The 27,881-nt window shown below is 43.3% G+C and overlaps 3 protein-coding genes and 1 pseudogene across 3 annotated transcripts; 1 reads left to right on the top strand and 3 right to left on the bottom strand.

Annotated features, from left to right (window-relative positions):
* Nucleotides 2,974–11,729, bottom strand: LOC104772505 (annotated as a pseudogene).
* On the top strand, nt 16,470–18,910 carry LOC109131185 (uncharacterized protein At3g60930, chloroplastic-like). The gene is made up of 5 exons (XM_019241870.1): nt 16,470–17,301; nt 17,381–17,586; nt 17,641–18,123; nt 18,197–18,397; nt 18,482–18,910. The coding sequence occupies exons 1-5, from the start codon at nt 16,470–16,472 to the stop codon at nt 18,908–18,910; spliced, it is 2,151 nt and encodes a 716-aa protein (XP_019097415.1).
* LOC104772506 lies at nt 22,692–23,825 on the bottom strand. Its single transcript, XM_010497108.1, has one exon. The coding sequence runs from the start codon at nt 23,823–23,825 to the stop codon at nt 22,692–22,694; it is 1,134 nt and encodes a 377-aa protein (XP_010495410.1).
* On the bottom strand, nt 25,395–26,753 carry LOC104772507. Its single transcript, XM_010497110.1, has one exon. It carries the CDS (start codon nt 26,751–26,753, stop codon nt 25,395–25,397), a length of 1,359 nt encoding a protein of 452 aa, XP_010495412.1.

Below are 27,881 nucleotides of genomic sequence, written 5' to 3' on the forward strand. Positions count from 1 at the left end.
CAAGTTAGGGTTTTGCTCAAGAACAATGAAGAATTAAGGTTTTTGTATTAATTTTTTGATCCTTTACAATGAGGAGTATCCCTTTATTTATACCCTGTCTTAGATTTACAGAATATACCCACTTTCCTAATGAATTAGATCAAGATTAGGAAAATTTCTTATTCCTTGCTAGGTCGGCCACCGGGCGATCTGGGAGGTCGGTTCCTTGTTCGTGAGCTGGGCTTGTTGATACTATTGGGCCTTCGTTCAAAGGCTTCCTTCGTTCAAAGGCTTAATCCATCTCGGGACCGAACTTCCAGTTTAGATAACCAATTTTCTTGTTGGTTTAGACCGCTATGTTGGGGACACAATTTGGTTTAGACCGGTATGTTGGGGACCGAACTTCCAGTTTAGATAACCAAACTTCCATTTTTCTACAATTTGGCTTTTGTTTTTTTTTTGAATTCTCACTTGAGGGCACAACATAAGGCTTTGGATGTTATGACTTCTGAACACCGTAGGGCTCTCCAATTCTGTACTGAGACTAATCGAGAAGCGCAATCGTGTTGAGAAGACGATGATGATGATGATACGTTTTCGTGCTTTAAGGTGAAAAGGAGACGAGGAAGACAATTGAGAACCACCAGCTTCGACACGGCTTGCAATTGGATGAGTGATTTTGCCATTAGTCTTGTGACTTAATTTTATCTCTTTTCAAGTGTGTTTATTCTTTCATCGTGATACACTCCAATACAACGCCCTTCTTCCGATCTTGAGGGTCGTGATGCTTTTGGGGCTCATGGTGCTCGTCACGAGTTTTAGCCTTCAGGAGATATGATGGTTGTTCAACCGTTTTTGCGGCTATTCGGGCATCCTCGTCTTCAACGAGTGTGAATCTGGAGGCTCGATGTAGCGCGTCTTCGAGGTCCTTTGGTTCTCGAATGTTGAGATCCTTCCGTAATGGTGAGCCGGGAATCAGGCACTTCCTGAAAGGAGCTATTTTGGCGTCTTCTGGGACGGAGACGTTTGTCAGCTTTTCCTTAAATCTGCCCAGGAAACTCCCGATAGGCTCGCCAGGTTCCTGAGCCATCTCCCAGAGGTCCGAACTTGTCACGCCTCACTCGATGAAGATTTGATAATGCTTGAGAAAAGCCGTGGACAATTGGTTGAAGTTGTCGATCAAGTTAGGCTTGAGCCTTGTGAACCAAGTCAGGGCGGGACCATAGAGACTATCGACGAACAGCTGACAATAGCCGATGTCTCTTTGTTCATCAGTAAATCGCGCCTTCGCCACGGTCACCATGAAGGATGTCATGAAGTGGACTGGATCCTTATCTCCGAGGTAGGTTGGGAGCTTGAGCTTGACGCTCGGTATGATGGCTTGCAGGATCCGCTGAGTGAAAGGGGTTCGCCGGGTGACCTCGACAATCCTGTCGATCTCTGGGGCCGTGCTGATAGCCCGATGAAGGAGCGAACTCATGCCGCGAATATGCGACTGGATCTCCTTGATCTCAAGGCAAGGTCTCGTGTTCGTCGAGGGGGCGATCGGGGTAACCGTGGTTTCATGTACCCATGAGTTCGGGTTCGTTGGTCGGATGCTCGATGTTGCCTGAGGGGGGAGATTCCTCCGCTCTGATTGGTTGACCGTCGGTATGTCCGAGAAATTGAGACGACGGGTGAGACCGTCTATCCCAAGTACAGATGATTGCCCTTCAGAGATTTGTGATGGGGTCGTTTGGGTCACGACAGCATCGACTCTGCGATTGGTGTCGGAGATCATCTGGTAGATCTCCTTCGTTATGGTGCCGAACAGGATCTTTAATTCTTCCATGGAGATGACCTGCGGGTTTTGGACCGATGTGGTAATGTGATCAGGGAGATTCCCGGTTCGTGCCCCAGGTTGTTGTCCTGCGGCGTGCATCGTTCCCCCGCTCAAGGGTTGTTCGTCTGAACGTTCCGCGTCGAGGTTGACCGATTGTTCGCGATTTCGCCCTGTTCCCTGGCTGGGATCCCCTTCAGATCTGACCTCGACCGGGAGTTCGGGACGAGTATCAGTTAGGTTCTCCGATGCGGTGATGGGGCGACGAACGTAGACGGCTGCGGCCTGCTTGGTTGGAGCATCACCTTGTGTTTCGGTTTCGCCCTGGGAAAGTGCAACGCCTGTGACGTCGGACACGTTAGAAGCGGTGCGGTTTGCGCCGATCACTTCGTTGTCGGTAACTGGAGACATTGTCATAAGTTTTGAGAGAAAAAGCTTCGGTGTAGCTGTTCTGAGAGACTAACTTGTAAAGACGATTTTGCGTCCACACAGACGGCGCCAATTGTAGAAACTAGGTTTCCACAATGAATTTGTTTGATGGGGGAAACAAATTCAAGAAAGTAATCTCTCTAGAAACTAGATCTAAGCTCGAAATCGAACAGGGGTTTTTATCTCTTAGAACTCGAACTAGAGTTTTTTTTGCTAAGAACAAATGAAGAACTGAATTACTGTATTAGATGCTGGATGCTCTCTGTGGAGAAATCTCTCCCTTATTTATACTATTTGATTGATTACATAATATATTAACTTTCCTTTTAGCTAGAACTAGAATAAAGAAAGTTGCTCCTTCTTCTTCAAGTCAGTCGCTAGGCGAATTGGAAAGTCGGTCGAGGACGACGAACTGGGAAGTCGGCTTCTTCATCTTCGTTGTTGGGCCCCCTTTTTCCGAACAGGCCTCTAATAGACATTGAATTGGGTTCCTAACCGGATTCCCGGTTAAGTAATCGAATTATCTTTCTGGTTTAGTTCGGTATGTTGGTTCCGGGTCAGTATGGACCCGGAATAATTCGGTAAATAATCGAATTATCTTTCTGGTTTTTAGCACCCCCATACTGACCCCGGATTTAGCACAAAAAACAATTCAATAATTCCGGGGGTGCTAAAAACCACAAAATTTTCTGAGTTCTTAATCTAAACTCAGAAAATTTTAAGAACTAAACAAGTAACAACTGCCCTTTCCCTACCAAAAAAAAATTAACAACTGCGCTTCTTCATATAAGTGTACCCTAAAAAAAAAAACCAATACAGGATAACTGTTTCATATCAGAGAAGACATCATATCAGTGCAAAAGAGAGAACTTCTATCTCTGTTTCTTGCCTCCTGAGAGAATTCGCTGCACCTGTAGACCTCTCGAGAACGCTTGGTTGAACAACAATCTTGTATGAACCTCTGAGATGAAGGGAAACCAAGCAATGAATGTAACTGGACTCATAATCAGGACTCCAATCCCAACGTGATACACTCTGCAAGTCTCTTTATAATAATCTCAGATCCCTAAATAATGAAGCAAGCGTTTTCCAACTATACCAATCTCAAGCAGTGCCCAACCGGTTGGGATGAACATCAGTATACACTGGAGAATATCTCCCACAGTGAGTTTAGTGAAGAGCATCCCCATCCCAACAGCTCCTCCAAATCCAATAGCAATTATCATCTTCACTAATTTCAACTTGACTTGGGAACCGTTTCCGCATCTCTTTCTGATCTTGAAAAGTATGTGGTATAATATACTAAGTCCAGCCATCACAACCCACGAGACCAGATAGACAACAATGCTTCGTTGTTTTCCCACATGGAACTGCATCGTTATGTTCAGATGGTAAACGATACCGTACTGATAGACGAAGTGGCGTAGTGAGAGTACAACGTGGCATAGCTTCCCAAGAAAACCAGAGTGAAGCAGATGCTCTTGTTCCTCTTCCCACCAGGATTCCCAACTTTTGTTTGATGGCGCTCCAATAGCTCTGCTACTTATCCACATTCTCCAATCATCCTAGTCATCAACTATCTTCTGCCACTCGAATCCCGAGGGATTAAAAATGAAGGGTGAATATAGCCAAGATACAACAATGAAGCATATGGATCCCATCATTGCTGTATAGGCAACTGAATCCTCTGGTGCTTTTCCATACAGCCAATAACACAGCAGCAGAAACATCAGCTCTGTGGCTTTCACAAAGTGGCTCCTAAAATACATTATGTAGTTCTCACCAAACATCTCGTGCTTCACCACAAACCCACGCCCTGTTGCTCTATACTTTGCTCCCCCGTGTAGTATAGTCTGTCCATAATAATGAACCTTTGTTCCAAGAGAAAATGTGAAGAAAAAGGGAGCTAGCTGAATCTGCATAAGGATAAATTCACACAGGGCAGTTATGAATCCTCTCTCTAATCCAATCTCCATGAGAGTTGGCAGAGTCATCAGCAGACCAAGTTGCACAACTGAAACGGGAGCTATAGCAGCCTTGAGGGAGCAATCTTCATTTATCCTTGCATAATTCAATATTTCCTCTTCCACTCCACTCAATGAAACATACAGTCTTCCATACATGAATGCATAAAATGTGAGGAAAACAATCTGCAATACAAAGAGTAGTAATTGTTATGCTCAGAGAGTTATTAGTCGATATTAAAGCCAATTTGACATTGGAAGATGCAGAACTTACCATGGAGCTGATATAAAAGCCTATTGTTGTTATATAGCAAGACATCATCCGGAAGAAGTCAAAACCTTTCCCAAGTCTGTAGAGATCCCTACTCAACGTTTGCTCCCCGTTGCCACAAGCAACTTTTGCTTCAAAGAGAGATATTTGGTTCAAACCAACATCTCTTCCTTTCCCTACTTGGATGTACTCATGATGAGTGACATTATCACACCTCAGAATTGAGTTGAAACCAGCAAAGATATCCTCGCTAAGATTTATGCCGCGTGATGCTTTGCTGATGCCACCCCGAGTGATATGAAAGATCTTATCAAAGACATCAGGGTGACCATAGTGAAACCGGATCCTGAAATCAGAAACAGCTGCTTAAGTTTTGGTCACAATGTTCGACACACATGGCTTTTGAAAGTTTAAGGGTAAGGAGACATACTTGAGAGGACGTGCGAGGACTCTCTGAACGATGGTCACAAAACTTGTCTCTTGATGAGACATAAGCCCTCCTAAAGATGATACACTGCATGGTAACATAAATATAAGCTAGCTAAAGGAAGAAGTTCTATACTCAGAAAATTAACACAATAACCAAATTCCCCAAATACCTGCCAGTAAAAATATGTTCTCTCAAGCCAAGAATAGTAGGTGGTCGTACTCTTTGATCTTTATTGAACTCTTCGAGCAAGTTCCTCATTTTCAGTGTTTCTTCCAAGTAATGGTCCTATAAATTAGATACTATTGTAAGTATCATTCTATCAACAAGGAATAGTGCACTAAGTTTATGTTGTTGTGGAAACTCCCGTTTGGGGAAAATTAGTTCACCTGGTTCATGTCAATTGACTGGAGAGCTTCTCCTCTTGTAAAAACGATAGCGTGGTTCTGATTTTCGGGTTTCCCTTCTCCTATTTTTGGTGGACCAGGCAATAATATCCGATATATTTCCTTTAAAAAGTAACAGATTCAAAGTTCAAAATCCGGGGGTTTTCAAATAGATCATATATTTAGCTACCCTGTTAAGATTTCAAATAGTAAAACTACCTTCTCACAATTCCCAACAGCCTTGATAAGCACCGAGTAGAACTTTTTTCCTTCTAGGGGTTTCTGATCAACCTCATCAATGTATGCTACACGGAGAGAGGGATTTCTGCAGCATTGGATATGAAAAATGAGCCTCACGAGGGAACCAACCAATTTATGAAAAAAGAATTACAGGGGTGGAGAAGGGACTTACTTAATCATTAGGTCCAGGATGTCCTTCGCTCTCCTGTCTCCATTTCGCTTCTGATTTCCATAGTTCTGACAGGTAACAACATAAGTATATTTGCGGTCAACTAGTGCCTCTAACTTTCTTTTCTTGTTCTCTGAAAAGAATTCGTATCCTGCTAATATTTCTGCAAACACAAGAAATGTTATCAGTACTTAAATCGACATTGCTTCAGTATTTTTGGTTGTAGAGTGTAAGAATAGCATAATACAGTCAGTTGAGAACAGTTGTATTTCCCCTGTAACTGATTTTAGTTCAACACAAGTCGAGTAATCACGTCTCACCTGTTTCAGTGGCCATGTCAAGAAAAGCCTGAAGCTTTAGTGCCCGCCTATAGTACATCATTCCTCTAACTGCAGGATACAAAAAAAGCTGTAAGTAACAAAAGACCATTTGTTGAATATAAGTAGGAGTGGATTGTATAAATTACCTGTTCTAAACAAAGTTTGTCCCCTCAAAGAAACCCAATGGCGAAGCTGCAATATATTTTCTTCACTCTTGAAAAAATCTTTTTCATCATTACAACCAAGCCGCTCCAAGAAGTAAGTCCACTCATCTGAAAAGGTGGGCCATATCAAATTACTGAAAGCATTGAGAAGTAACTAAATCCATCAACAAGAGACACACCTGGGAAGATCTTCTGCAAATAGTATACAAGCGATACACCATCTTCATTCTCTTTTTCCAGGTCATTCTTAGAGTAGACAGTCTCCTCACTATAGTACGGAGTTAGAACGCTGTAGATACAAAATAAAACTGTAAGGGGAAGAGCTCCTCTCTGCAGTATTAAGTCATAATAGTTTCATAGTATCAACTACGTAGATTGTATATTTTACGTTCATTCAATCCTAAAGAAAAGAAAAAGATGAAAAAACTGGACCAAATGGAATGGTGATAAACAGAGCACAGACCTGAAGGAGAGCATATCCTTGACACGCGGAGCTCTAGGCATATCCATATTTAATGAATTTGTGAAGAAGGCAATCCTTCTTCGCGCTTCAAGGTTTTTCGGAACATCCATTGCAGATTCATTTGTTAAGAGTAAATGAAGACGGCTTATCTACAACGAAAAATTAAATCATAATGTTGAATATAGTCGCAGAGTACCTCAGAGGATTACCGTATATCATGTTTTTTGATTTAATACCTGTTCATCCCATTGAGCTGTTGCCACCGGAGGAAACCTTATACCAGGATTTGCACTAAAATCAGCAAAAAGTTGCCCTTCACTGGAAAAAGGTGCCAACAATGTTTATTATTGTTAGTGTAGATACTATATACACTAAACAATTCTCAAATTATATATATTCTTATATTATCCACTAACCCGTAATAATCTTTCATCATATCAATCGTCACTATGTCAAGCATATCTTGTAGTAGCCGCTCTACTGCGTATCTTTTTGATGGGCAGGCATCTTTCTGCAACATCATAAGTTATACATAATTATTTAGGATAAAAAGTATCCACTACTCACGAACAATCTTAAATATGTTGTTCACTTACCAAGATTACGACAAGGTCAACAAATTTTCTGAAAAGACAAGGTAAAGGAGCCATATTGAATTTTGTTGAGAAGTTGCTCCTATCCACTTTTCCAAAGAGGTAACTGATAATCCTGTGATATTAGATAGATATATTTAGAATTTTTGAAATTAAACTGCAATTCCAGTTAGAGACACTACTTTATGATCAAAATAGAGAAATATCCTTTAGATATTTAATGAATTTACATTACCGTTTATCTCTCTCCCCTGTAACCAATGTGTCCAAAACATATTTGAAAGATTTGTAACATTCAGTTACAGCACATTTCATGTATTCGTCTTGGCATATGCGATCCCAGAGGTCAGAGTCTCCCTCACCAAATTGAGCTGCCATATCCAGCGCCATGGGTATCTGTAACAAGAATAGCAAAATGATTCATGTGATGGGTACATGTGATGGGAAAATGATAAGGAGAAAAAAGGGTACATGTGATGGGAAAAGAAGAGCAAAAACCTTTGTTGCAAGCAAAAATAGTGGCCACTGAACTTGTTGTTCCAAATTCGGGTGTGAGCTATAAGGAACAAGCAAGAGAACCTTCTCCCTGAACAAACAATTGTTTCAGGCACAAGAAATCATGGGATTCATAAAGAAAGCAGCTAAGTTGTTACCTGTCACTGATGAGATCTTCCTCGCGGAAGCTGCAAATTATTTCATTCCAGAGTTGGGAAAATATTGCCGTTTCAGTAATTCGTGGTGCTGTAACCTGCATATATATATAATTCAGTAGCTGTATGGCAAAAATCTTCTATGCATCACTTTGTAGATACAAACGAGCATTAATCTTATTTAACCTCTGCAGATGTTTTTGTTGATTTATCAGACCGAACCAAGTACATGTTAAATGCATCCGGTAATGATTGGAACCTTGACCTCAGCATTTCAAGTGTTTGTATCTGTAAGAAAAATAGAAATGAGTTTGTGTTAATGCGATATGAGCAGTTTAAAAGAAGCATCTCAAACGCTCTTTGATATACTCAGAAAATGTGGAAAGCTTAACTTCGTTGCTCAGTCTAACACAACAAGGGTAAAAAAAGAAGCAAGTGGAATGGATCCAGAATATATTACCTCTCCCAAACGATCAAAGACCCCTATGACACCACCACATATAGTGGAGAAAATAGCATACCAAATCTGAGTGTCGAAGAAATAAACCTGAAACAAAATCAAGGAACATGAAGACAATAACGGACTTGCTTTATAGTTTTTCATTTAGATTCGTTGTTAAGAAAAGTATACCAGAATCACTGGTAACCAGAGCGACACCACTGCTCCACAGATGTACTCAGCTGCATGGAGAGTCAACAACATTTAGCTAACCCGGATTCTAAAAGAAAATTCGAAAAGTAGAGTTCTAAGCGAAGAGAATAAGTAGCAAGAGTACCATTCGGAAAAAAAACATGCCATTTATACTTTATATCTCTAATGCTCAAAATTGTATTAGTTGGTTTCACCAAAAGTTTCACCTGCGAGAGTACATAAGAGGGAGGAACTGAAGGTGACTACTATTATTGTAGTTCCAAATTAGTCACAGAACAGAGTTATGCAATGTCAAACCTGTAGAAAGTAGTTAAATGGAAATTTGCAACAGAAAAGCAACAGCCAGAAAAGCGTATACCTGGAAGTTACAAGAAACTGATTAGCACGAAGATAGTGTTTTCCCCATTATTGATATTAGCAATTCTACAGTAGATGTTATTTGGTTCTTTAAACTTACTTTATTCGAGCAAATTGACTTTCATGCATCCCCCTTCCAACATAAATTCTTGGCTGAGAAGGAAAAACATGGAATACATCAGATTCCCTGTACAACAATCCTATTCAAAAATTGCACTAATCTTTGATAAAACTCCAGCTTTCATACCTGTGACCACCACAGATACAATCTAATTATAGGCCATTCTGACTTCTCAACCCAGCGTCTAAGTCGCAGCATTGGAAAAACGAACAAGATAGCATCCACCACGTTTGGAAGCAAGTAAAGTGCTACCATGTAAGATAGTGGAGGAAGCACTTTAACTTGTGGAAGGAATGATGATAGCCATTGTTTCAGCTTCCCAGGATTTTCAGAGACAACTAGCGCAGAGCAAAGTGGTAATACCACACACCACATGATAGAAACAATGATCTTGAGAATCCTTCGCAAAAGATCAGTAGATCTCCACTGGTGGAGGCCTGGGGGGTGTAGGATTATTTCCAGTAAACCTAGCATCGAAGCAAGAAACATTACCATTATTATTTCTAGTAAAAGTAACCAAAAAATGAGCCAAATGTATACATAAAATTTTGTCAGAGCATTGAGGTGACATACTTTGCAGTAAGTGTAGAAAAGCTGATGTAATGAAGATACTGGAGAGAGAATATAAAACATCTTCGCGTAAGATTTCACTCAGCTCTACTTGCTCAAATGCAAGAATGACCATTGTCTGTATTTAAAAGTCGAAATGTCATTGACGGGCTCATGTCATAAGGAATCCGGAATCATATGAGTATAGAATGCTTACCTGGAATGCTAAAAGATAGAATGTCCAAAGCCGATTAAAACTACGGTATATGTGCCAAAAGCTTCGAACTTCTGTGAAATTTGTTTTCATTGTTCTTGCTGATGCTTTCTCCCCCTTTTAAAATTGAAAGTTAAGATACAGAGAAACAGCCAAGGATATATTGAAAATTGAAAATTAAGATACAAGGGACTACCTGTACTGTATCACGCATTGATTCAAATAAATCTCCATCATCAAGCATTGGCCATCCAAGCGAGAAGCAATGAGGAGACCTATATAACATACAGTAATCCATTAACTGTACAAGAAAATTAACCAGTTAAGAATTCAATTTACAGAATTAGCTCAAATATACCAGAAATATTCGTTCAGATCATCATAGTTGGACCAATCTGAGTGAGCAGACTTGCCACTTGCATTTTTTTTGGCTTCCTGATTCATAGATAGTGAGTTAGCTAAGCAGTATACGACAAAAAATTGAATAATGGAGTATAACAATCATTTAAGTACCTTTTCGACCACATTATAGAGTGGTTTAATGACACTATCTATAAATCCACGAGGAGGCAGCAAACCAGTTTCAAAATTTATTTTGAACTCATTAGCCATCTGATTATCATGAAAGGATATATTATTTTTAATACACTCCAACAAAATAAAGAAAAGGAAGAAAAACTGAAAGTTTACTAACATTGTGGAAAATGTAGCACAAGCATTCTGGCATAAATCGAATATTTCCAGCTTCACCCCAGATGAGTAGATACAAGCTCATATAGAATATCTTTTCCTGTTGTAATTCTATTTCAGGTAGATCCATCGGCCTTTCCACAAAAACAGTTGGTAAGATCGTAAGAACATCAATAAAAAAAAAAACAAAGAGTTAAATGTGGCCTTTTACCCTAAATTTGGTTTTGTTCCAACAAACTTGCACCAGTTATTGTAGTTCTTAAAGAGCTTTTCCATGACAGCATCAATGGCTCTTTCATCGAGCTGCTTTGTAGATAAAATAAAATTCATAAACTGTCTGTTGCTAAAGAAAAAAAACGTTTAACTATATCCTGAAATGTTTGAGTTTTGAGATGTTATAACCTTATTCAGAGCTTGTGGCGGAGGAGTCAACCTTGATTGTTTATCAGCAAGTAAACAGATAATATGTTCTCTCTGGTTCCTGACATTGCATAGCTGTAAAAAGCAAAGAATACATTATTTTTTCGCAGTTTTTCACATATCAAAACATTAAAAATTGACTGTTAAACTTAATTACCTGAAATTTGAACATCATTCCCAACCAAGTAACAATATCACGATTTCGAATTCTAGCTGATCCATTCACCAGAGTAGTTGAAGTAGAAAATTTCAAACTATCTCTGGCAGCTGTAATCTCTTCGGACTCATCAAACACCTCAGAAAGGATATTGTCGCAAGCAAGTAGGTCATCAGGGCGACTGACAGTACCGAAGTCGAAGGCAGAGCCAAGCTACAAAAACAACCAAGAAAAAAACAATTTTAGAAACACTCATATCAGTAAAATATGAGATGGGGTAAGTTTGAAATTCAAGGTTTAATGAAATTTACCTCATTACCCGGATCCCTACCACCACATTCAAAAAACAGGTTATATAACATGTTAGCCATAGTTGCAGCTGCAGCTCCAGCTCGGGGGGACGATTCCAGGGAAGAAAGGGACGATTTTAAAATGTCGGAGTAGTGGAAGAGTTGAGTACGGATTCGAAGAGGATCCGGGAGGGTAAATGATCCGTCCTCGTTCTGCCAAGTAATTAAATTATATTCACTACTTTTCTACAATAACTATACACCGAGTAAATATATTTAAGATAAAAAATAAGAGGCTATACCAGGGGTACTTTGCGAGAGAGACTGGTGCGCAACTGAGCGAGTCCTCTCAAATTTTGAGGAAGCTCTTCAGCATAAAGGAGCGCACAACACCTAGCTGCTAGATAAAAAAGTAATATTGATGTTAGTATCCAATCCATTAAAGGTAAAAAATAGTCACTATAGAGCTTTTGAAAACGGATATGACCCGCTTATGCTTATCATCAACGCCCGTTTATTTTCAACCGGATAGAACTAAAAAAAAAACATGCTAGTTGAACACAAGGCCCACGCTTTAATCGGGCCCGTTATATTAACTTCTAATACAGTAAAAAAGAAAGAGAGAGAGAGAGAGAGTAAAATAGCCTATGATTATGTAACGCTATTTATTGTGCTTTCATTTTAGGATTCCAATTAAGCAAAATACTGATTATACGTATATATAAAAATTGGAGAAGAACAATTCAATTACCTAGATAAGCAGCCTCTGGGTTTGCCGACTCGGTCTGATCGGCCAATTGAATCGTTTCGTGTATTTTTTTCCATCTTGTTCTCACAAAGTAACTATCACCGTCGGGTCGTTTATCAGCATGCCATCCAGGATGATCACCCATCCTGTAAAACCAATGAATTAGATATGAGATATCAACTAGAGAACCCCTCAAACAAGCGAATCAAAACAGAAATCGTCCACTAAAGAAAGCAAGTGTGGGTGAGGCCAGATGATTTTTGAAAAAAAAAAAAAAAACGATAAGATTTTGCTCGGGAAACTTCAAAGAAATAAGAGCACACGCCAACAAAAAAAAAAATTCCATGGCAAAAAAAACGAGCATTCACGCAAAGACACTGATGAACCCATAGTCTAACAGAGCAATAGCGATGAACTATACAGATCTAAAGAACCGATTCGTCAGCAAACCCCATTACACCATCACAAAACAAAACTCAGAACACATACGACCAAAAGGAAATAAAAAGCGAGTGTGGGTGAAGCCACCTAAACCAGAGAAGAGAGAGATCTTTTGAAGAAAAGAAAAGAAAAAAAAAGCGAATTGAAGGTAGAGGAGACAAAGAACACAAATTAAAGCAGCAAAAGAAACCCAGAAGATTTTTCTCAGGAAACTTAAAAAAAAAACCCCAGGTTTAGGTTTCTCAGCAGGAAACCCCAGGTTTCTCAGCAGATAGAGATCAAAGAGAAGACCCACGGGAAAAGAAAAAAAAACCCCAAAAAAGCCCAGTGAGCTACAACATGAACAAACACTACTACGATCCAAGGAAATCAACAACAACAGCAGAAAAAAAAAAGCGATTGAGCATAGAAGGTATAAATCGAAGATCCAACAAGATACATTGAACGATTTCGACTGTAGAACAAAGAAAAATCGTATTACGTACCTAGTTATTCATGGAAGTGAAGAACAGGAAAAGAAGGTTTTGATTTTTTTTCTTTTGTTTTTGTTTGTTTGTTTGGTGGGTTCACTACAAATATAAAAACTACCTCATAAAAGCAAACAAAGAGTGAATACTATCACACCGCCTTACGTTTTTTTTTTTTTTTTCCTTAAAAAATACCATTTCATTACTAAGAAATAATTTGGTGAATAAACCGGATAATTACATGTTTGTTTACTTGGAAACTATAGAATCAAATATACTTAGTAAAATTGTTTTGGGGAGTTTATTTATAGAAGGTTTATCTACTAAATAATAGCTTTATACTTTTTGTCTTTCTTTCTTTTTTTAAAAAAAAAACAAATCAGACACACAGACACAATGATCAATTTTTAGTAATTACAGTTATATTACTTATAGTACATACTGGTTTAAGTAAACTAAACCATTTTATTTCTCGCATAATGAATACACACACCTCGTCTTAATTTGTTATGCTATTATAATATATATGTATATTGACTACTGGTAAGTGGTGGTAACTTAACTATATCTTTCTCTACTTCCAATTTGGAATTCTAACTAGTTTTGCAAAGATATTAATTGATTAATGATGATGATATCAAAGATTATTCTTTGGAGTTACGTTGATAACTCTGTTAATTAAAGCGAGGCACGGTTCTGTGATCTAATACTAATTAAGTACCATTTGTGTAATTGTGGATGGTATCAGTTGAAAGTTGAAACTTACTTGAAAGTGTTAGTTTCATTTATGATTTATTTATCTCTTTAAGCCATGATGCATTATATTGTTTGATGATGGCCACATGACGATCCAAGTCCTCTCTCTCTATATATAAAATATATATTAACAACTGAATAAAAAACATATATAGTGTATGCCTATGTTACACAATAAATGAATATAACGAACATAGGATCATGCATGCAGTGATTAATTAATTATTGAATCATCATATCCATATATATTCTAATGTAAATTTAATCGACCATAAGAAATTAGTCGTTTGTTACGTTACTTATCTTTGTAGAACTAGTAAAAAGTAAATAATTTCTGTAAGTTTCTAACGCGGTTTTAAGTGTCAAAAGTCTTTAGTTAATTTGTGATGATTGTTAATAACCCCAAAAAGAGAGTCAAATTTTGAGATATGTGTATTTAATGGATGAGAAAAATATGATACATTTGTTTTCTTATAACATTTTCTAAAAACAATGGGTCAAATTTATTCATCGTAATATTATTATACGTACGTACATACATGATACATGGGCGCTTGACCTCCAGCTAATTTCAATCCCGATATAAGTTAATTAAGTTATTATACTACACTAGTAGTACTTAAATTATCACGGAAGCTCATCGCATCATAGAATTTCTGAAGCGTGTGCAATGTGTAAAAACAATAAATAATGTCTACTTTTCTAACATTTTATGTGCACCCAAATAAATAGTGTAACTATATATTCTGATATTATTGTTACCACGTTATATTTCTTGAAGCTAATTTTTTTAATATAACCATAGTTAAGTTCTAGAATTTGTGTGGTTTGTATGCTTGACAACTGTTAGTATCCTACACACAGGGAAGCTGAAACAAAAAAAAACACTTGTCACGCCAACTTCTCATATTATATTATAAGATAAAAGAAAATTATATCAAGCGAGACTGAATTGCTGCTATATGCTTGCCAGAGACAAACAAAAAAAAAAAAAGAACCTTCAATATGCGATGAGATGGACCTTTTTTTTTTTGGTTAATGATGAGATGGATTTGACTCGCTTGACATTAATATATGTCAAAATTTCAATATTATTGAATATTAATACTTAAAACATACAATTTTATTTCTTTCACAAATGGTTAGTTTGACTGGTTTGACTAACTTCTTTCTTTTGTTATAATCTATCATTTTGAAATTTGAAATTGTAGTTAATAAAAAAAAAAAAAAAAAGTGACAAGAGACAAAATGGGTTGTACGGCCTCCTCCTGCACTGCTGCAAACAAAACAAAAAAACAATAACCAAAATGTGTTTTCACGAACAATAACCAATTTCAGGAACAAGGTTATTACAATTTGTTTATATCAGGGCAAAACCGGTTGAGGAACCAAGTATGTTATCCTGAATCGAGACAAAATTATTAAGTTCGTACTCTCACCTAAACCGGACTAGACAAATTGATTCCAAATTGGGGAAAATCAAGAACGGTTTTGATGAAAAAACATTCGTCAAATTTGTATATGATTGATACAATACAACTATATTTATCTTGTATCCTAAAGAAAATTTGCAAATTATATGCAGTTAAAGTAAATTTAGAGGTGAGAAATAGTATTAACACAACACAGTCACTGCCACAAATTCAACCGGACGGAGAAAGATTCGCCAATGAGCTTTTGAAGAGCACCGTCTACGGCGGTCTCACGGAGACCATCACCAGCCTCGGCGTTGTATCCTCAGCCTCAGCCTCGGGTTCCTCCACCGGTAAGTCACCATTCTTTGTTTTCTTTTTAATTAGCAAATAAATGCAAGATTAGTTTATCAACTAATCATGACTCATGAGAGTTGAGACTAGTTTAGTTGGTTCAGTTTAGACCAGGTCAATATAACTTCACCACTTGATGGAATTAAACCGGAAGATTTAGAAACTAGGTTTCTACAATGAATTTGTTTAAGAGGGGAAGCAAATTCAATAAGATAATCTCTCTAGAAAATAGATCTAAATCTTGAAATTAGAAGTAAAGAAGAAGAACTCAAAGAAATTAGGGTTTATTGCTAAGAGAACTCGGTTATTGTATTCGATTCTGGATGATTTACAATGGAGAAGTCTCCCCTTATTTATACATATTCGTAGATCGCTAAATATATTAACTTTCCTTAACGGACGAAGTGATATATAGAAAACTGCCTTATTCCTTGAGTCGGTCGCCGCGCCGAAGTGGATGTCGGTTCCTTCTTCTCCAAGATTATGCTTCATCCGAATTAACTCCTGATGACCTAATTGATCCCCTAACCGGATTCCCGGTTAAACAATCAATTAATACTTCTGGTTTAGTTCGGTATGTGGGGGTGCTGAATCCTGCACCAACAATTAGTCCCCCCCCCCCAGTTCAGTATATTCGAGATTTAATTCGAATATTTTGAACTATGGAAAGAGAATATCCGATCTAATCCATAAAGACTTAATTGATTTTACTCAGATCTCCGAATCATCTCACCGCGTATTGTCCGGATGACACGTGTCGTTTCCGTCACATCCGCTAGCTCGGAATTCGAAGAGTCGCGTAGGTCATCATTACTTTTCGTAGGGTTGCCGCCCACTCAACTCTATAAATACGCCTTTCCTCTCGTCATTTCTTATTTTCCGCCAACAACGACAGGTAATTGCTCCGATCTCTCTCCTGTTTATTTCCTTTGTTCCACTTTTCTTCCACACTCTTCGAACTCAGGATATGGCGAGTACCTCAGAACCCGCCTCTTCGCCAGAAATCGAAAGCGAACAACTAATTCGTCGTACTTCCAAACGAAGAACTCTCAACCCTGAATGCTCTGCGCAGATCGGGGAATCAAGTAGATCGGCCTCCGAAGTCCCACCACACCTGGTTCGCTGTTCAACAGGAGCTTCAAACTTGTCGTCGTCAGTTCGTCGCCAAGAGGAAAGTACCGAACTGACTCCGGATGTACTTGCACAAGAAGAAGATCGGTTCGTACCCCTGGGATTCTCGATCGAAGATATCGATCCATTGTACGACCACGAAGGACGAATTGGAGGCGAAAAAAGTTTGAGTTCGACTAAGTCCGTGAACGACATGCTGAACTCGTGTGGCTTATTCAACAGCAACGTCACAATTTTGATTCCGCGAGAAGACCAACACCCCTGGAATCCCCCGGAAGGGTATATATGCTTGTATGAGGGTTACTTTGACGAGTGTCGCCTCCTGTTCCCAATCCTGGAATTAATATCACTCTACGCCCAAAGACGGAGGATAGCGATCTGCCAGTTCGTTCCCGGAGCCATTTGTAACTTTATGGCCGCCCTTACCATAGCAGCCGAAGTCGGCGTCAACATTGGAGTTCAATGCTTCGAACAACTATCCAGCTTTAAGTTGTCGAAGAGTTCGAACCGCTGGGAAGTGAATATGAGGCCAGCCCATAATTTCCTCCTCGGTAAAAAAGTAAACAAATTCAAGAAGTATGTGGACCACTACTTCTATGTCCGCGTTGACCAGTACTCGCTTGCCAATCCGTTGGGTTTTCAGCGGAGAGTGTGGAATGAAAATCCTGGTAGACTTATTTTTCTAGTATATTTTTATTGACTTCGGCACCTCTGACCATTTTTAACTGTTTCTTGTCTTGCTCCCAGATCGTCCGTTTTGCGCAACGCGCCTAGCTCCAAACTTTCTCCTTGTCAGAGACGCTTTGCTAATCGGGTACGATCGTCGGTGGGAGCTTATTACTCGTATTCGTATCGAAACAGCAATGGGCAAGGCTAGGACAAATTTTCCAAGTTTCGCCAGTTCGCTAGGACGATCTACTGGATGCAATATCATGGAACCCAAAGATCTCCAGGTTGTTCGCCGAGACACTCAAGCTGCCATTGAAGCCGAGATCGATCCATCCTAGGGTCGAACCGAAGTCGATCCTACCCTAGACCAAACCGTCGCCGAGCCAATTCAGGCACCCGGAGGAGATATCAAACCATGCGATGTTACAGAGGGAGACACTCTTCCTTTGGCTTTGGAGAACACCGATCTCCCGGACGAAGAACAGGATGTTCCTCAACTTGAGATCGGATCCAAAAGAAAAAAGAAGAAGAAAAAGCAATCCGAAGATGACCCAACCACTGAGCCGCGACCGGTAATGAACCGCAAACGCTCGGCCGAAGAAGCCGGACTGGAATTTGCCGATCGATTCCGTCTGGAAAGGAGGAATGACAAAACTGATCGCTTCTCCTATCACTACTTCGGCGACTACCCTCTTGTGACCAATCGTGAGGCTTCAGGCGAGCTCTTCCGGACCTTGAAGGTCTCCAATCGAATCCTCCCGCCTGCGGACGACCTGGAATTCAAACAGGCGTACCTTGATGTCGCCGAGTCCCACCTAAGAGTATGCCTTCTTTTAAACTGTAAGTGCTTAAAATTTTAGCAGGTGAACTGACATATGCTCCTTGAACTTACAGACTGCCGCCAAGATGAACACGCTAACTCAGTTATATGATAGGCATGCCAAGTCCAGCAAAAAGTCGGGATTGGAGCTCGAAAAAGTGAAGGAATGCGCCAAGCAGATCCGAGCCGCCAGTGACGCTAAGGACGCGAGGATCAAGGAACTCGAGGCGCTTGTTGCCGAAAAAGACAGCATCATTGCCAACGTCGAACTGAGGGTTGGCGAACTGAACTCCCGAGCGCTTACTCTTGAAGAAGAGAAAGCCAAACTGTAGGAATCATGCGATGGGTTGAGGGCTCAGCTTGCATTCGAAGTTAAGAGACTTCGGACGGATCGATGGGAGAAGGTGGAACGAACAACGAAGAAAGCGCAGTCCCGACTGAATAAGGTCAAGGCCTATCTAGTTGAACAGGTGAAGGTTCGCCCCCTAGAAGATCTGCTGAACCAAGCCACCGGAGTACAGGAAGCTGTACAATATCTGATCGAAAACGGGGCCGTCATTCCTGAAGAGCGAATCAAGGAGATCAACGAGAGAAAGGCCGAAGCCGAGGAAACTGTCAAGGCGGTCGATGTACTCAAACTGAATGAAGATGACCTTGCCATGTCCCCGGATCAGCTCGGTTTTGGATTTCCCCCCCCAGAGACGACGGCTCCGGAGTCCGTTGAACATCCATTCGGCTCGAACGCCGGGAGTTTTCAAGCAGATATGTCCGGTGCTGTGGACGTGTAAAATTTGTTTTGCTTTTTGTTTTAGACTTCGTAAAGTATGGGCTTGGATATCCTTGAGAAAATTGCCGACGTGTTGGGCCCATTTTCTTTTTTTTTGGAACTTATTAGCCGGAATGTTTCCTTTTCGTTGGAAAAGAAAATTGACAATTTGGAAAAAGGTGCCAATTTCGGAGAGAATTTTGCCTTCCGAAACTTGTATAAATGTACTCAGTGCTGCTCACGGATTAAACATCCAAGAAAACTTCTTAATCAAAGATAATGTCAAGCTCGATTAGCAGCATAGAATCCCCGTTGGTTGGTAATGACGTGCCGACGTTCTCGAATGCCGAAGCTATCGAAAGAGGGATGGCGTACTTCCCGAATATCCGAGCTCCCTGGATGTTAATGTTCCGCGTTAAACCGGAAGAAAGGCGCGAACTGGTCGAATTTCTTCACGAGGTGGAAGAACGCCACGCGGAATATTCCAGTCGTCTTGCCGCATCAGAACAAGTACAACAAGATCTACTGCTCAAACTCGAGATGCTGGAATCTCACCCAAAGGATTGGATTAAGAACGGGTTCGACAAGATAGCTGATTTGCCGCCATGTCTTGTTGCGTACTGCAATGAATGCCGAAGTGAATCAGATCGTAAGCCGATGCACATGGATCCTGCCTTAATTGGCGATTTCATTCCAGGCAATGTTAAGCCGTTCTACATTAACCGGCGCGCAACCGATGTCGAGCTTGCCGAGGCTGACGCCTTTTTCCGTCAGGTAACCGTTACCCTCTTTTCCTTTTTGCTTTTCTTGTAAGCGATCGAAACTTGCCTCCTTCGTAATAACCCGTTGTTGATCTTGCGTATGCAGATTGAGGGTACGCACCAAGAACTAACTCAAGATCTTCAGTATTTTCATATGAAGAGGGGCAGAATCGATCGACGATTGAGGACTCTAGAATCCGAGATTGCTTTACTCAAGGCGAAAAGGAAAAGGACTACTGATCTGCTTGACGAATCCGAACAAAAACCCAGAGCGTTGGAGACTCGTTACGAGGATTGGGAAAAGACTGGGTTGCAACTGCTATGGCCAATGCCGAAACGACTCAAGACGAGCATTCGTGAGATTGCTGCGAATGGCGAACCAGTTCGGAATTAGGATATTTTATTTGATTATTTTATAAGACCTAGCTGCAATGTAACGAGCGAACTTGAATTTCGCTTAGAATAAAATTTTCATAATAATAAGAGATTTGCTGTGCTGCTTTATTTGAAAAATGTGTCAGAGGCGAGACGTCTCCCGGCTTACAACAGACAATTTTTATTGATTGATGGTAATAACTCTCAAATCGACTCGAGCCTCAAAAGTTGGCGATGAAGTGTTAGCAAAATGTGTTTAATCGGAGAGCGAGATATTGGGCTCGGCTTATCTCCTTTGTTTTAGTTCGGATGCCGGACTGCGAAAATATTCTCTGGGTTCGGCTAACTGTTCCGTCCGAACTAAAGTTTGGGTGCGAAATAAATACTCTGGGTTCGGCTTACCCCAAAAATAAAAAGCGGGTGCGGAAAAAAAAACTCTGGGTCCGGCTTATCCCTACATAGGAAGGTCAGGCGCGACTCTGGGTTCGGCTTATCCTGAAAATAGTGGGTCTTTATCCTAGCTGCTCACCTGGCTAGGGTGTCAACGAAGTGAATTTAGTGTGGACTAATACTTTGTCCAGATCGGGCTGATATATATATATATATATATATATTTTTTTTTGAGGGAAACTTCCCTTTTCCATCTTGGAAATAAAGGACGCACCGCATTAAATGCGCTGTGCGGTCTTTGAGAGTTATTCTCGGGACCTAGCGAAAATCTCGCTGCAAGCTGATTGGTGGGTTCAGCGGCGGTTACTTTCCTAATCCTGTATAAATAGGATTGAGAATTTGGGAAGATCATTCTAAAAACCACAACTTCCCTAAATATTGAGAGAAAAAGATGGTGACTACTCGATCCGCGTGGCTGAGACGGGCTCGGGAAAGGTTGGCCACTTCGTCGAGTGGTTACAATCGAGCCGAATCGTCAGATAACCCCTCCGCCCAAGAGGGCGTAAAGACTTTCCGAGTCCGCACGCCTATCCCACATGTCGATATGGCGGGTGTGGAGGGGAGCCCCGTGTGTCAAGAACTCCGAAGGTATCGAGCTCGCCGCTATAGGCTGGGGGCTCACCTTATGGGGAGGCGTCGCAGATTGGCTGAAGTCTGTCGGATTTATCGTTTGGAGGGGACTATTCGGGTCCTGAACGAAATAATCGCCAAGGGCTTCTACTTGGAGAAGTGGCACATGACCGGGCTGCTTGATGCGCGTGCGGCGTGCCAAGAGCTGGTGGCGAACATGGAGGTGCCTATTCTTTTGGAAGCCGACTGTCAGCCTCTCGAAGATACCGCGCACTTACTTACCGTGGACGTCTGGGCCTACCGGGCTTCTCTAGAAAGGTTAAGGCGGTACGCCAATTTCTGGAGTCGGCTGGCCCGATTTTCCGTGAGAGGCACTTGGTTGAAGGCCCGTGTTCCTTTTTGGAAGACCTGGTGTCAAGACGTGTTGAAGTGCCGAGGGAAAGACTGAAGACCCTGAGGCAATCTCGTCAGTTCTGGTGAACCGAACTGGATAAGGTAACGGTGGAGGAACCGCTAGCGGACGATCTGTCGGGTCCACGGCCTCCACTTCGTCTGCATGACCAGCCTAGACGGTGATGGTGGAACTCCGACCGTTCCGAACTCTGAATTCGGACGGTTTTTTTTTTTTTTTATCTAGGACCCTGAGTCGTAAGAGGGATTCTCTCCCTTTGCGTCTCTTTTCTCTTTTTTTTTTTTTATTAGTCAAAACATCCAAAACATGTAATGGGGATTAACTTAGTTATTGAATTTTGATTGGAATTATCAAAACCGCCATAAGGAAACTAAATGCAAGTGAATGTTGGATATTTTGGAAATTTTACACACCGGCTTGTCGCCGAGCTGAGTAAGAATAAGTTTTTAAACCGGAAAAAACTTTATTAATATATTAGCTGCATTCGCTTAGTCTTTAAAAGATAAGGAATTGCCTACGTACCCCGAAGTGGGGATCAAGCCAACCGTAGTTCATATTACAATTGAGAAATAAATGGAGTTCGGATTCCTGAAAACTCCTAGACAGAGTCGTGACGACGACTTAGCTGTAGTGACGTTTTAAGTGGGCCGCGTTCCACGAGTTTTTGATCCGTTCTCCGGTCATGGTTACCAGTTCGTAAACGCCCGGACGAACTGCTCTAGATACGAGGTATGAACCTTCCCATCGAGCGCCGAGTTTACCGGCGTTTACTTCCTTGGTATTCTCGAAGACTTCTCGCAGAACTAGATCACCTTCGTTGAAACGCCGCTGACGAACAGTCTTATTGTAGTATCGAGCTGCTGCGTCTAGGGCTTTGTCGCGCAATTCTTCGGCGAGATCGTTGTGGTCGATCAGCATCTCATCGTTAAGTTTGGGATTATCGACCATCATAGTGCGACGAAGTGTCGGGACTCCTACTTCTGCCAGGGCAAGTGCTTCGAGACCATATGCGAGGGAGAAGGGGGACTGCCCCGTGCTCCACCGCGGGGTTGTGCGGTATGACCACAGCACGCCATCCAGGTTATCTGCCCACGCTCCTTTCCTTCGACCGAGTCGCTTCTTGAGCCCATCGACGATCGACTTATTCGTGGCTTCGGCTTGACCATTGCCTTGCGGGTATCGAGGGGTCGACGTGCTGAGACGGATTTGCATATTCGTCAGGAAGCGTCTGGTGATCATCGAAGTGAATTGGGTACCGTTTCGGTGACAATCACGTATGGGAGTCCGTGGCGACATATGATGTTCTTCCATATGAAATTGGTCACGTCTAAGGATTGGATTCTTGTGAAAGATTCTGCCTCCACCCACTTGGTAAAGTAATCGGTCAGCACCAGGACATACTTCTTGGATTTGGATGCCGGCAAAGGTCCTATGGCGTCCATGGCCCAGCGCATAAAGGGATACGGAGCAGTGACGGTGTTTAGTAGTTCGGGCGGGACGTGCCGCATTGGCCCATGGCGCTGACAAGCTTCGCATTTTGCCGCGAAAGTTTCGCAATCAGCCATCATGGTAGGCCAATAATGTCCGTCCTTTTTGATTTTGAGAGCAAGTGCGCGTCCGCCAGAATGATTGCCACCCTCGCCTTCGTGCACTTCCATCATTATGCGTTCGGCCTCGTCCCGAGTAACACAGGTAAGGAACACTCCCGACGCACTCCGGCGAAATAGTTCTCCGTCCAACAGGATGTACCTGGCACTTCGAGCCTTCAGTCGTCGAGCCGCCCATCGGTGTGCCGGGACGGTGCCATCAGAGATGTAAAGTTTGATCTTGAGTTGCCAATCCTCGGGAGGCTCGGCGATGTCCGCCATGTCTTCTATTGGCTCGTCGACTTCCATGGGGATTGGGTCGTCGTTGATGAGGGCAATTTGGCTGTCCGGATCGATGCTGGGAGCCTCGATGCATTCAATTGGAATGGTACGTCGTAACTCGGGGTCGGAGCGATTCGCCAGAGCTGCGAGGGCGTCAGCTGATGCGTTCTCGTTCTGTGGGACCTTTGTCAGGGAGAAAGACGTAAATTCGCCAGATAACGTGCGGAACAACTGTCGATATGCCCCCATTCGCTTGTTTTTGGCGTCGAATTCGCCGCTGAACTGACTGACTACGAGTTGAGAGTCACAGAAGACCTGCAGGTGTTTGACTCCAAGCCCCAGGGCTAGCCGGAGTCCTACGAGAACAGCCTCGTACTCGGTTTCGTTGTTCGACGCTTTGAAATTGAGCTTTAACGCCTGTTCGAGGATTTCTCCGGTGGGGGATCGGAGTATGAGTCCGACCCCGGATCCTTGATTTGTTGACGAACCGTCGACGAACATTGTCTATTGCTCCACTGCGGAGGTGGGGTCGTCAAGCTCGGGTGATAGTTCGGTGATGAAGTCAGCCAGGACTTGCGACTTCAGACTTGGGCGAGAACGGTATTCGATGTCGTACTCGCTAAGTTCGACTGCCCATTTCACCATGCGTCCGGATTGGAGGGGGCTATGAAGGATGGTTCGGAGTGGTTGGTCAGTAAACACGACGACAGAATGCGACTGAAAATAAGGTCGCAGTTTTTGTGCTGCTACGATCACTGCGAGGGCCAGTTTTTCCAGCATGGGGTATCGTGATTCCGCGTCGTTTAGTGCTTTGCTTGTGTAGAAAATGGGTTTCTGGTCTCCCCGATCGTCTCGGACTAACACCCCGCTGACTGCCGAACTGGAAACCGAGACATAGAGATATAGTGTTTTGCCGTCCTCCGGTTTGACCAAAACTGGGTGACAGGTCAGATATTCCTTCAACGGACGAAAGGCGATCTCGCATTCCTCGTCCCAGTGGAAATCCTTATTCCCGCGAAGAAGTTGGTAAAAGGGGAGGCATTTGTCCGTTGAGCGGGCGATGAAACGGTTTAGAGCGGCGATCCGGCCAGTCAAGCGTTGTACTTCTCGCTTGTTAGTCGGTGGCGGGAGTCCTAGTATAGCTTCGATCTGCTTAGGATTTGCCTCTATTCCCCGTTTAGTGACGATGTACCCCAAGAATTCCCGAGAGGTTAGTCCGAATGTACACTTCGTCGGGTTTAGTTTCATCTGGAATTGATCCAAGATGTCGAAACACTCTGCCAGATGTTGGACGTGCTGTTCTGCGATCAGAGATTTGACCAGCATATCGTCTATATAGACTTCCATGGTTTTATCGAGCAGATCCGCGAACATCATGTTTACTAAGCGCTGGTAGGTTGCTCCGGCGTTTTTCAATCCGAACGGCATCACTTTGTAGCAGTAGGTCCTCCTATCTATGATGAATGCCGTTTTCTCGCGGTCGGCTGAGCTCATGGTGATCTGGTTGTAGCCTGAGAAAGCATCCATAAACGAAAGCAACTGATTTCCAGCTGTGGCTTCAACGAGACGATCTATGTGCGGCAGAGGAAAGCTGTCCTTAGGGCAAGCTTTGTTGAGATCGGTGAAGTCAACGCAAACTCTCCACTTGCCGTTTTTCTTTTTGACCACCACCGGGTTAGCCAGCCAATCAGGGTACTGGACTTCCATGATATGATCCGCCTTGAGTAGTCGTTCAACTTCGTCCTGGACCGCCTTGGCTCGATCCAGGCCCAAACGCCTGCGCTTCTGTCTGATCGGCTTGAACGTGGGGTCGATGTTGAGCTTGTGGCACATGACTTCGGGGCTTATCCCGACCATGTCCTTTGTTGACCAGGCGAATGTGGAAGCCCGAGATTGCAGGAAAGCAATCAGCTTAGTCTTTATGTTTTCATCAAGTTCGGCCCCGATACCGACAGTTCGCGAGGGGTCAGAGGGGTCAATATTCACCTGTAGGATCCGACACTCCGGGGACTTGAGGCGATCCCGCTCCGGTTTTCGGGAACCGGTGAGATGGTCCCCGCTCTGTAATTGCTATGCGGCCTCCGTCTTCCTCAGCTTCTTTTCGATAACAGAGCAGACTCTGGCCACCCTCTGGTCGCTGTAAAGTGTGCAAATTCCTGTGGTAGTTGGGAATTTGAGGCAGAGGTGGTAGGTCGATGGTACGGCCTGCATCGCGTATATCCATGGTACCCCCAAAATAGCGTTGTAGATTGGTGGTGCATCAACGACTGCGAACTTAGTCTTCCGGGTCACTCCGCCAGCTCGTACTTGTAGCTTTACGTCGCCCATCGACATCTTGGCGACCTCGTCATAGCCCGTTAGTGTATGAGTTTCGGGCTTCAGTTGGTCTGGTATGACGCCCATTTTTTCTAGCGTTTGCCAGCAGAATACGTTGACGGTGCTCCTAGTGTCAATCAGGACTCGTTCGACGTCGAAGTCACCCATCGAGACTTGGATAACCAAAGGGTCTGAGTGGGGGTGTTGGATCCCTTTGGCGTCCTCTGAAGTGAATGATATCGGATCCGAACAGAGTGAAGGCTCGCTCGGAGCAGTTTTGAGGGCGCAAACTTGTCGTGCCCTCTTCTTTAGTGCGCGAACGGAGTCTGCGCAGTCCTCTGGTGGACCAAGTATCATGGTTATTCGTCCACGGGGAGGGGAATTGACCCGCTCCGGGTTTTGCCCCCTCTGTCGCTTGGGAGGGCCAGGTAGTTCGTCTACCTGGGGCGCTTCTTCCTGGTGATTCATGGGTGCTTGGTTGGCCAGCTGTTGGTCTGCGTTAGGTGGTCCACCATAGCCCCGTCCGCTGCCTGCACCACGGCCTCGGTTAGATCGTCCTCCGCGCCATCCCCCTCGGCGACCTCTGCCTCCACGGGCGCTTTTTGGCTGATAAGTAGCTTCGACTTCGCCAGAGAGATACTTTGCGTACAGGTAGTTCTTCAGGTGGACGCACTCTTGTGTAGAGTGACCGGGGTACATGTGAAAATCGCAGTAGAGTTCCTTCGGGTCAGACGGCTGCTTCTCTTGGCCGTCCACCTTGGAGACTGCGTGGATGACGCCCTTTTTTCGATCCTGAGGCTCGTGGTGCCTGCGGGGTACGTGGTATTCGACCCGGTTTTTAGCCTTAGGGGGGTGCAACGGTTGTTCGTCATTGGTTTTTGCGGCTATTCGAGGTTCCTCCTCTTCGTCGAGTGCGAATCTGAAGGCTCGATGCAGCGCGTCATCGAGATCTTTGGGTTCCCGGATGTTGAGATCCTTCCGTAACGGTGATCCAGGGATCAGGCCCTTTCTGAAGGCTGCCATTGCTGCATCCTCCGGGACGTTGACCTTTGTCAGTTTCTCCTTGAATCTGTGCAAGAAACTGGCGATGGGTTCCCCCGGTTCCTGGGCCATCTCCCATAGATCTGAACTTGTCACGCCTCGTTCGATGAGGATTCGGTAGTTCTTGAGGAAGGCCTTGGACAACTGGTCGAAGTTGTCGATCGAGTTTGGCTCGAGCCTCGTGAACCATACCAAGGCAGGACCGGAAAGGCTATCCACGAATAGCTGACAGCAACCGGCGTCCCTCTGTTCGTCGGTGAATCATGCTTTTGACATGGTCGCCATGAAAGATGTCATGAACTGGACCGGATCTTTGTCTCCTTGGTAGATCGGAAGCTTCAGCTTGACGTTCGGAATGGCAGCCCGTGCTATCCGTTGAGTGAAGAGTGATTGCCGAGTTACTTCGACAATCCTATCGATCTCCGGGGCTGTGCTGATAGCTCGATGGAGGAGCGTGTTCATGCCGCTAATCTACGACTTGATTTCCTCGAGTTCGAGGCAAGGCATGGAGTTTGCGATGCGGGTGCCCGGGGCGTCCGAGCTCTCCTGTATCCGTAAGCTTGGATTCATCGGTCGAATACTTGACGTGGTCCGAGGGGGAGGATTCTTCCGCTTGAATTGCGTATCCGAAAAGTCGAGACGACGAGTGAGACCGCCTAAGTCGGGTGCTGGCGATTGTTCAGCGGAGACTTGTGATGAGGTTGTCTGGGTTACGACGGCGTCGACTCTGCGGTTGGTATCGGAGATCATCTGGTAGATCTCTTTCGTCATGGAGCCGAACAAGATTTTGAAGTCTTCCATAGATACGACCTGCGGATTCTGGACCGCTGGCGTGGTATGAACAGGGAGGTTCCCGTTTTCTGCACCGAGCTGTTGCTCTATTGCGCGAGCATCTGCCTCGTTATGGGTTTTTCCATCGGAGGGTTCCGTGTCGATGTTGACTGGCTCTTCGCGAGTTCGCCCTGCATCTTGGCTGGTTTCCCCTTCAGATCTGACCCCGACTGGGAGTTCGGTGGAGGTTTGGGACAGGTTTGCCGTTGCGTTCACGCGGTGACGAGAGTACACGGCAGTGACAGGCCTGGTCGATGCACTGCCTAGTGTTGCGATGCTGTCCTGAGAAGGTGTGATGCCTGTGAGATCGGGCATGTCGGAAGTTGTGCGGTTTGCTTCGGAAACTTCGTTGACGATGGAAGACATTAT

The sequence above is a fragment of the Camelina sativa genome, chromosome 20 (assembly GCF_000633955.1).
Source record: "Camelina sativa cultivar DH55 chromosome 20, Cs, whole genome shotgun sequence".
NCBI lineage: Eukaryota > Viridiplantae > Streptophyta > Magnoliopsida > Brassicales > Brassicaceae > Camelina > Camelina sativa.